Here is a 9,624-nt window from a genome sequence, read left to right on the forward strand (position 1 = left end):
GTCAGGGGCGTCGGGATCGGGAGCGCCGGGGTCGGGGCCGAGCGGAAGTGGATCAGGCCCAGGGACCGCGGACTCCAAGGTCTTAGCCCCGGGCCCATCCTCTGCCTCGGCCCTGCCGGCCCCGAGCTCCGGTCCCGGTCCTGGTTCCGGTCCCGGTTCCCTTTCTGGCCCCGGCTCCAACGTCGTGGGAGCCGGGACAACGATCTTGGCCTCGGGCTCCACCGTAGTAGGAGGAGGAGGAGGAGGAGGAGGAGGAGGATTAGGGGGGAGCTCCACCTTCCCCCCGCCCGCCGTGAAACTGGGCCGTAAGTATGGGGGTACTGAGGCTAGAGCCTTAGTGCTGCTCTGCTCCTTCCATTCCCTCTTCCTCCCCAGAGCCTCAGCCTCACCCCTACTCTCCTGCCCTTCCCTCTCTCCCTCTCCCTCTCTGGTGCCTCTCCCCATCTCTCCTCCTTTCTTCCACTCTCCTTCTCTGACGGGCTTCCTGGCAGGTTGAGGAATAGGAGATCCTCCAGGCCACCCCCTTGTTATTTGACTGGGAAGGGGGAGCATGCCCCGGAGCTGGGAAGGGAGGATAGAGCTGGCTCTTTTCCTTTGGCATCAGCCTGGGGATGGCCGGGAGGGCTGCTGGTCCCGGATCTCTTTCCAACTGCAGAGTCTGCTTCTTCTGCCAGGTGGGCAGAGAACTTGCATCTCCCTAACCCCCGCAGGTCTCACTAAAGGGGCCAAAGCTGTGCAGGTCAAAAGTCAGCAGCCAGAAAGCCTTGTCCCAGCTAACCCCCACCCACCCACCCCCAACAGTAAGGGGGTCCTAGAGACTGGAGGTTAAAGGTCAGGGCCCCCCATCCCAGCTGAGGAAGAATGAGTGAAGTCAGCCTCTTGTTTCCTCCTTCCACAGACCCACAGGTCCAGGGAAAGGGGTGAGAGGACTAGTGGTGATGGGTCAACTGGAGGCCAAATGGCAGCTTCTCAGGAGCCACAGGAAGGGGAAGAAGGGGTGGGCCCAAGGGCTGGAGGCAGCCACCTCAGACCACTTCTGGCTGATAGGGAGCCTGGTGGAGTGGGGAATTCCAATTTTCCTCTTCTCCAGGTGACAGTGGGAAAGTGACTACTGTGATGGCAACCTTGGGGCAGGGGCCCGAGCGCTCCCAAGAGGTGGCCTACACCGACATCAAGGTGATTGGCAATGGCTCCTTTGGCGTAGTCTATCAGGCCCGCTTGGCAGAGTCGGGGGAACTGGTGGCCATCAAGAAGGTGCTGCAAGACAAGAGGTTCAAGGTATGGTTTTGGTGGGAACAAGGGCTTGAGACAGGAGGACGCAAAGCTTTAGAGGTCAGAAGAGGGGAACTGGGAGATCTGAGGCTCCCAAAAGATTTGAGCCAAAGTCTTCTTTCCTTTGGGGTGATCTGGGGGATGGGGGATCTCTCTTGGTCTCAGGCTAGGTCCAGACAGACCAGCATTTGGGGACACGGGGAGATCCAGGACTTGAGTGGGAAAGCAGCCCGATGTGGGTTCCAGACAGGCGTAAGAGAAACCAGAAGGAAGGAGAAAGTTCTCTCTGGAGGATGGGAGGTTGGGGTCTGCTGGCCAAGCCTTTGTCCTAGAGCAGAGCAGGAGATCCAGGCTCAGGAGGGGTCTGAGCTAGGGTCTGCACTTGGTGCCTAGGAAGAGCTGGGTGGCCCAGGAGTAGTTACCATCTTTGGTTTGAAGGGGAAGATGAGCACAGCTGATTCACTAAAGGTCCAGGGCCTAGGAAGGAGCCCTGGGTATGGGAGAGCTGAGGTGTAAAGAAGAAGCTGAGCCGGGGGGAAGGAGGGGGGGTTCTGGGGAACAAGAGATCAGGGACTTGAGAGGGGCCTGAGGCAGGATTGGGGTTTTAGAGCAGCCCAGGGTCCGAGAGGAAGATACGAAGCATCTCACCCAGTTCTGGTAGGTGATGCCCCTGAGGCCCGGGAGAGCATTAAGTTAGGGGCCCGGAGAAAAGAGGGAACTGCTTCTTGTGGTCGTATTCAAAGGGCTGTTCCCTGGGAGGGGGGGTGAGATGGGTTGGGACTGATTTTGGGGGGGCTAAGAACATGTGCTGCCACCTCAGGGGAAGAGGGGAACCAGAGAAAGGGAGAATGATCTGGGGGCAGTGGGGGAGGCCTGAGGTGCTGTTTGCAGAAGCGGGAACAAGAGATCCGTATGGCCCTGGGTTCCCTGGAGTGTCCTGGGCCAGGTCCAGGAAAGAGGCCGCTGCTCGACCTAGTGGAAGGAGAGCTGGTCTCAGATCTGTTTGTGCCACTGTTGTTGGGGTGACTTTGGGCAAGTCCCTTGTCCCTGGGTAAGGTGAGGGGCTTCCGATCTAAGGCCCCTTCTCCTTCCCCTTCGAAAACCTGTAATTTCTGCTATTTGGGGAATGGGGGATCTGGTGTCTGGGGAAGGACTGAGTGCCAGCGGCTCCCCAGGAGAAGAGGGAGATGGGTTCTGGGGGGACAGGAGGAAGCTGGCAGAGGGCTGGGCTGGGGAAGGGAGGTCTGGAGCGTCAGGCACGGCCCCACTGAGGGAGGATGTCCAGGGAGGAAGTGGAGGTTGGGTAAGAGCGGGCCGAGGCCACGGAAGGAGAGGAGCCTGGGTTGGGGCGCTCGGCTCCCCTGGCTCAGCCATGCTTTTTCTCCCCAGAACCGGGAGCTACAGATCATGCGCAAGCTGGACCATTGCAACATTGTCCGACTCCGCTATTTCTTCTACTCCAGCGGGGAGAAGGTGAGGCCCGGGGCGCCTGGGGCTCCTCCCTCCCGACTCCGGGGAGCCCCAGCCCCCTCCTCACCGACCCCCTTTGCTCCTGGCAGAAAGACGAGCTCTACCTGAACCTGGTGCTGGACTTCGTCCCCGAGACCGTCTACCGGGTGGCCCGACACTTCACCAAGGCCAAGCTGACCATCCCCTCCATCTACGTCAAGGTGGGCCGGGGAGGTCCCGGGCAGGACCCGCTCTCTGAGCCCGTGAGGCCGGCGGACCCTCCCACAGCCCGTCCTAGTAACTGAGGGATGCCCAGGGCAGGGGCCACCGAGGCCCGCCTCTACCCAGCTGCCCAGTGGAGCCCAGCTGCCCCTCTGGTGTTTCCGGCTCGGCTCTCTCCCTCATGTTTGGAGATGGCCTTTGACAGGGAGCTCACTACCCCTGAGGCAGTCCCTCTCTGTTGGAGCATTTTGGCTGTTTGCTTTTCTTTGTCGTGAGCGCCAAGCTTTGCCCCCCTGTGACTGGGACCCGCCATCAAGCCCGGGAGGGCCCAGGATGGCTTCTGGAGCCACAGCCCTCTCCTGGTCCCGGCCTCGGCTCCTGCCCATCAAGGGCTGGGATGGTCTGGAGAGGAGCCTGGCTGGGGGAGAGGGGTGCCCAGGGGCCGTGGTGCAGGCCGGCCAGACAGCAATCCTCTCTCTCCCCCCTTCTTCGAGGCTCTTGCTGGAGGGTCTCTGGGGGTGGGGAGCTCACTCCCTGTAGGGGCAGCTTAGTGACATCCGGAGCAAAGACTGCAGCTCATCCTGAGGGGGAGGCGGCGGGGGCTCAGCGCCCCGAGGTTGACGGCCCCGTCCTCCCCCAGGTGTACATGTACCAGCTTTTCCGGAGCCTGGCCTACATCCACTCGCAGGGTGTGTGCCACAGAGACATCAAGCCCCAGAACCTGCTGGTGGACCCCGACACCGCCGTTCTGAAGCTGTGCGACTTCGGCAGGTGGGCGACTGGCGTGGGGAGGGGGCCGGGCGTGGGAGGGGGCGGGCACAGGCTTCACCTCGTCCCTCTCCTCAACCCACAGCGCTAAGCAGCTGGTGCGGGGGGAGCCCAACGTCTCCTACATCTGCTCACGGTACTACCGGGCCCCCGAGCTCATCTTTGGAGCCACCGACTACACCTCGTCCATCGGTCAGAGCCCCCAGGAGGCCGGGGTGGTGGCGGGCCGGGGGGGCTGCCTTGGCATCTCTCTCTGGGGTCTGGCGGAGGATGGGGGGTGGCCGGTGACAGTGGCGGAGCTCCCCTCCCCTCCAGGGCTCCCTGACCACCTCCAGGCCTCGGGCCTTTCAGGCCAGACCCTTCCCGCCAGATGGCGTCCCCCTGAAACCCCTTCCATTGCAGACGTGTGGTCGGCCGGCTGCGTTTTGGCCGAGCTCCTCCTGGGCCAGCCCATCTTTCCCGGGGACAGCGGCGTGGACCAGCTGGTGGAGATTATCAAGGTGAGCCGGGAGGGCGTGTGAGGGGGCGGGGAGGGGGCCTGGGACCTCGCTGAAGGCTGGCGTGTTCCTGCAGGTGTTGGGGACGCCGACGCGGGAGCAGATCCGGGAGATGAACCCAAATTACACTGAGTTCAAGTTCCCCCAGATTAAGGCCCATCCCTGGACAAAGGTCGGACCAGATTTTGTTTGGGGGGCTGCTTCTCCGTTGTAGGGGCCCTGGGTTCTGAGGTCCCAGGAAACACGGGTCCCCTTCTGTGTGCCTGCAGGTCTTCAAGTCCCGGACTCCCCCCGAGGCCATCGCCCTGTGCTCCCACCTGCTGGAGTACACCCCCGCCACCAGGCTGTCCCCCTTGGAGGCCTGTGCCCACAGCTTCTTCGACGACCTGCGCAGCCCTGGGGCTCAGCTCCCCAACAGCCGGCAGCTGCCCCCCCTCTTCAACTTCAGCTCCAGTGGTGAGTTGCTGGGGTGTGGTTTGTGGGTGGGAAGGGACAGGAGGCAGGGAGATCTGGAGCCAGCTGGAGCTGGGGGGCAAAGGTGAGAGGCCGGGGCGGGGGAAGGGCAAGAGCCCAGGGGAGCCCCAAAGCACCCTCAGCTCATCTAGTCTCTCTCCCCCTCTTCCCCTCCCCACCTTTTCTCTCTTTCCTTCCTCCCTTTATGTTCTCCCCTCTTCCCCCCCTCCCCCTTCCCCTCCCTCTCTCTCCCCTTCTCTCCCTCTTCTCTCTCCCCGTGTGACTGCCCTCCAGAGCTCTCCATCCAGCCGAGTCTCAATGGTATCCTCGTCCCTTCCCACCTGAGGAACCCCACGGCCTCCATTTCCTGCCCCCCTTCCTCACTTGGTGAGTTGGACATGGAGCCCCCGAGCCCCCTGTTGAGCCGTCTGGCCTGCAAGGGGCTGGCGCCGACCCTTTGCTGTCCTGTTGCCTCAGTTTTAGGGGAGACCCAGGAGCGGCCGGGACAGGAGCCTTCCACGTCTGTCGCCAACTCCTCCTGAGGGCCTCGAGGAGCCCCTCCGTCCCGGAGGCCCTGGGTTGGGCCTGGGTCCTGGAGCTCGCCTTCTCCCTGTCCTTGGCTGGGTTCGGTTTTTAGATGGGGGCGAGGAAAGGGGAGAAGACGGCTGCGACCCAGGCCCCTCCTACCTCCCGGAGGCGAGAGCCTGGTGGGGGGCCCGGAGGAGGGGGTGCCCCTTCCGCTCCGTTCTTCCCCCCTCCCCTGCCCCTCACTGAGCCGGCTGGCCGAGCTGGCTTTTTAACAGAGGATTTTAACTGGGTGTTGGGGGTGGCGGAGAGAGAAGGAAGAGGCTCTCTGGGCTTGGCCTCGGGGCTCGGAGCGCTCCCTCAGCCCCCGCTGCCCCCATGTGTCCCTTGTAAATAGGACCAGACCCTGCCTCAGGCCCCTCCTCCTTCCTGACCCCCCCCCCCCCCCGCCGGGGTGTAAATAGATTGTTATAATTTTTTTCTTAAAGAAAATGTCACAATGATTCGCGCCGCCCATCTCCCCCGTCCCCAGCTGTGCTACCATCTGCCCGCACCACTGTTCCCCTCAGCTTCCTCCCCTCGCCCCCAGCCCCCGGGACAGGGAGGGGGGCTGGGGGAATCCTAATGTCTTAGTTCCCAAAGTAGGGTTTGCCTGTGTACAGACCTTTCCGTTCAATAAATTATTGGCATGAGAAGGAGCCGCCTCTGCCCCTGGTTTTCCTGGGGGCCAGCTGGAGGGGGCCAAGGGGTGCGCTGGACCTCCAGACGTCTCCTAACACCCCTCTGGTGCCGGCGGGCCCCTGCCCCATCTCCTTCCCGGGCGCCTCGCTCGGGCTTTGACAATGTGGATCCTCACAGGTCCTCGGGGGAGGGGGGGGCACATTTTATTTCCATTTTACAGAGGAGGAGACTGAGGCCTCCATTTCTGGCCTAGCTCAAGGGGCCTCCAGGTGCCCAGCAGGGTAGCATGGAGGGCTTCATTGGATGGAAGAACGGGAGGTTGTCTGTCTGGGAAGCTGCCTGGAAGGGTTGGTTTGGATGGAGACGAGGGGCTCCCGTTGTCCATGACCAGGGGGTTCACCCCAAGAACAAGACAGCTCCAATGGCGTCCTGCTATGTGCTGGGCTCTGAGCCAAGTGCTTCTGCCGGTGGCTCGTTGGAGCCTCACCAGTCCTGCAGGGGAAGAACTGCTGTTCTCCCCATTTAACAGATGCAACAAGTGAGGCAGGCGGTGGCCAGAGGCCTGGGAAGGGGGTGGGGGTGAGACCAGATTTGAAAGCCTGGTTTGTGGAAAAGGGAGAACGCTGGCCGTTTGGCCCCCAGAGCATAACCAGCCCCTCGAAGAGTATATTTGGGCTGCCCTGAGTTGAGGTGGTGAGCTGGGAGGGTGGTGGGCTGGCCCCTCCTCGATAGCAGCGTGACTGTGGACGTGTCCCTAACGATTGGCGAGAGTCCCTCCATCCTCGTGGGCTTCAGGCTCAGGCCGGAAGGCCGTCTGACCGCCTGGCAGGAAGAGCCCTTGGGATCTGGTAGCGATGGAGCTAATCACCGGCTTCCCCCATTCGAGCTTGACCCTCCTGGTCTCCACAACTACAGAGACCCCTCCTTTTTGAGACTCCCCCTCCTCATCGCAGACTGCTAAGCCCAATGTGACCACAGCAGAACTCGCAGTCTTTCTCCCCAAATCCTCCCCCTTTCCACCCTCCCTCCCTGTTCTTCAGACCGTCCTGTTGGAGTGGCCGCTGCGGGCAGGCCGCCCCCTCTGGTCTCTCCCGGTCCAGACTGTGCTCCAGTGCTCTGCTCCCTCTGGCCTCCGGGACCAGATAGAAACCCCCCTCTTCCTCCCCGAGTCCTTTGGCCCCACCACAGACCCCGGGCACCAGTGACACTGTCCTGGCTGTCCGTCCCTCAACAAGATGCCGCAGGCCCTGGCCACCCCCAGGCCCGGCACCTCCACCTATGGGTTTCCTGCAAGAACTCTTTCCCAGTGCCAATACCTTCTCTGGCTTAGCCTGTCCAAATGGTGTCCTTTGCCTTATTGCCCCCAAGAGACGGAGCTATCCGAGTGCAGGGATGGGCGTGAAGTGGGCACAAAGTAAATGCTTAGTGGCATTACGAGTTTGGGTTCCAGGTCTGGACCTGGGCCCTCCCTGTCTGGCATTCTGGGACTAACTGGGAAGCCCAGGACACTCTGCTATGGAGTGGACAGCTGGGCGATGCAATGGATAGAGCTCCAGGCCTGGAGTCAGGAAGCCCGGAGTTCAAATCCAGCCTCGGATACTTCCTAGCTGCCTGACTCTGGGCAAGTCATTTTACTCCATCTGCCTCAGTTCCTCATCTGTAAAATGAGCTGCAGAAGGAAATGGCAAACTTCTTTAGTATCTCTGCCAAAACAGCCCCAAATGGGGTCTGGGAGAGTTAGACACAACTGAGAAAATGAATAACTGGTAAGAGATGGGCAAAGACAAAGGGAAAGACTTCGTACCACATCCAAGAATGGAGAGGCTTCAGGGTGCCGAGGGCTTGCTATGATAACAGCAACAAGGGCTGCCTCACACTGGGATAGGCTGCCAGGAGGAGGAAGAGCTGGCTGACTGCTGGTCAGACTGCAGGGAGCAAGGGGAGCTTGGGCTAAGATTCTCTGCGGGTCAGGGTGGAAGCTCCTTGGTCTCCTAATTCACTAATTGGCTTCTGTGCCTAGGGAAGGGCCTTGAAAAGCAGATCTTACAGGGCAGCCAGAGGGGTACCATGAGGCTGAAGGATGCCCACCTGACCTCCGGCTACATCTCTTCTGCCTCCATTTAGGTAACAGGAACAAACTGCAGCTTGACCAGCCTTGTTTCCCCACCTCCCACCTCCCCCAAATGCTGGAGACCCGGGGCAGAGACAGGAGGAACTCCCACAAGTCATTGGACTTCGGGGGGCCTCTCTTTCCCAACCTAAAAAAGGAGGATTTGGCACGGCCTCCTCTCTACCTCTAATGATGTGAAGGCGGCAAATTGCTACTTCAAGAGCATAGCGACATCGATGCAAACTCATTTATTAAGAACCTGGACCTACACCATCTCAGCCTGTCACACAAAAGCAGCATCCAGGTGTAGCAGCTCCCCAGCTCCACCTGTCCCCCCCAGGTGCAGCCCCCCTGCTCCCAGTGCCACCTGGCAGAGCTGCAAGGTGTCTGCCAGGGCGAGTGGCTGTGAAGTCTCAATGATGGCAATGGTCTCACCTAGCTCTGTGCACATGATGGTCTGCTGTGGGGCTGGGGCTGGTGGTGTGGGAGGTGCAGCAGGTCTGGGTGAGGGTCTGGGCTCATCCCGCCCCGTGTGGCCTCTTTGGGGGTGCCGTAGCCCAGCTCGGCTCAGCGTCCCACTGCTGGCCGGCCCTTTCCCATACAGGTTCCGGACTGTGGCCAGACGAGCCTGGAGGCGTGAGGCCCGGGAGAAGGCTGCAGACCGGCCGTGCAGCAGCCGATGCTGTTGCAGGTTGGAACTCTGGGTGAAACGCTTGCCACAGTCGGGGCAGGGGTAGGGACGAGCCCCTGTGTGGGTCAGCTGGTGGCGGCTGAGGTTGGCTAGTGAGGCGAAGGTCTTCCCACAGGCATGGCACTGGAAGGGCCGCTCCCCCGTGTGTGTGCGCAAATGGTTGCGCACATGGACCAGCTTCTTAAAGCCTCGCCCGCAGACCCCACAACGGTGCCGCCGCTCAGGGGGGGAATGCACAGCCCGCCGGTGTCTGGCCAGCCGGGCCGCAGAGGAAAAGGCCTTGGCACAGTGTGGGCAAGACAAGGCAGCAGGGGGTGGCGGGGGTGGGGGTGGTGCAGGGGGTGGGGGTGGGGGTGCTCCACTCTTGCCTGCATGGGTTCGCCGGTGATAGAGAAATTTTGTCATGTTGCTGAAAGTCTTGCCACAGGGGCAGCGGTGCAGAGGATTGGCTGTGTGGGCCCGGCGATGGGCCACCAGGGTGAGCTCTGTCCCAAAGCCCCGGCCACAGTCCACACACAAGTAGCGGGCCTCTCCTCGGTGTAGCCGAAGGTGCTGCTCCAGGGAGGCTGCTTTCTTAAAGACCTTAGAGCAGGCTGGGCACTCATGAGTGCCCCCTACATGGGCACGACCGTGGGCCAGGAGGCGGTTGGCAGAGGTAAAACCTCGATGGCATTGGGCACAGCGATGGAGAGTGGTGGCTGGGGTATGTGCTGCCCGCCTGGGCCGCCGCAGCTCTTCCTCTGAGCCTCGGGTGCCCTTGCCATCACTGCACTGGTGGATGTGAGGGGCCTTCTCTTCCTCGACCACTGTCCCCTCTGCACAAGGCTCTTCCTCATCCTCTCCTCCATCAGCCTCTTCCTTCTCAAGGGAGGCAAAATGGGTCCCTTGGTGCTCTAAGAACTCCTCAGGAGTGTCCAGCAGTTGTGCACACTCGGGGCACTCATAGGGGTCCATCG

General features: G+C 61.6%; 2 protein-coding genes across 2 annotated transcripts in view; one reads left to right on the plus strand and one right to left on the minus strand.

Moving 5' to 3' along the window:
* GSK3A (glycogen synthase kinase 3 alpha) overlaps nt 1-5,881 on the plus strand; it is an 8,466-nt gene extending 2,585 nt beyond the window's left edge. The window contains exons 6-16 of the mRNA XM_044668520.1: nt 6-305; nt 1,091-1,278; nt 2,662-2,745; nt 2,832-2,942; nt 3,584-3,714; nt 3,797-3,903; nt 4,114-4,211; nt 4,285-4,380; nt 4,478-4,664; nt 4,956-5,048; nt 5,139-5,881. Coding sequence (XP_044524455.1) covers nt 6-305; nt 1,091-1,278; nt 2,662-2,745; nt 2,832-2,942; nt 3,584-3,714; nt 3,797-3,903; nt 4,114-4,211; nt 4,285-4,380; nt 4,478-4,664; nt 4,956-5,048; nt 5,139-5,203 — 1,460 coding nt within the window. The 3' untranslated portion in view covers nt 5,204-5,881. The remainder of the gene's footprint in view (nt 1-5; nt 306-1,090; nt 1,279-2,661; nt 2,746-2,831; nt 2,943-3,583; nt 3,715-3,796; nt 3,904-4,113; nt 4,212-4,284; nt 4,381-4,477; nt 4,665-4,955; nt 5,049-5,138) is intronic.
* A 2,115-nt stretch (nt 5,882-7,996) lies between these two features.
* Nucleotides 7,997-9,624, minus strand: part of ZNF526 (zinc finger protein 526) — a 5,734-nt gene continuing 4,106 nt past the window's right edge. The window contains exon 3 of the mRNA XM_044671051.1: nt 7,997-9,330. Coding sequence (XP_044526986.1) covers nt 8,261-9,330 — 1,070 coding nt within the window. The 3' untranslated portion in view covers nt 7,997-8,260. The remainder of the gene's footprint in view (nt 9,331-9,624) is intronic.

The sequence above is a fragment of the Gracilinanus agilis genome, chromosome 3, assembly GCF_016433145.1.
Source record: "Gracilinanus agilis isolate LMUSP501 chromosome 3, AgileGrace, whole genome shotgun sequence".
Classification (NCBI taxonomy): domain Eukaryota; kingdom Metazoa; phylum Chordata; class Mammalia; order Didelphimorphia; family Didelphidae; genus Gracilinanus; species Gracilinanus agilis.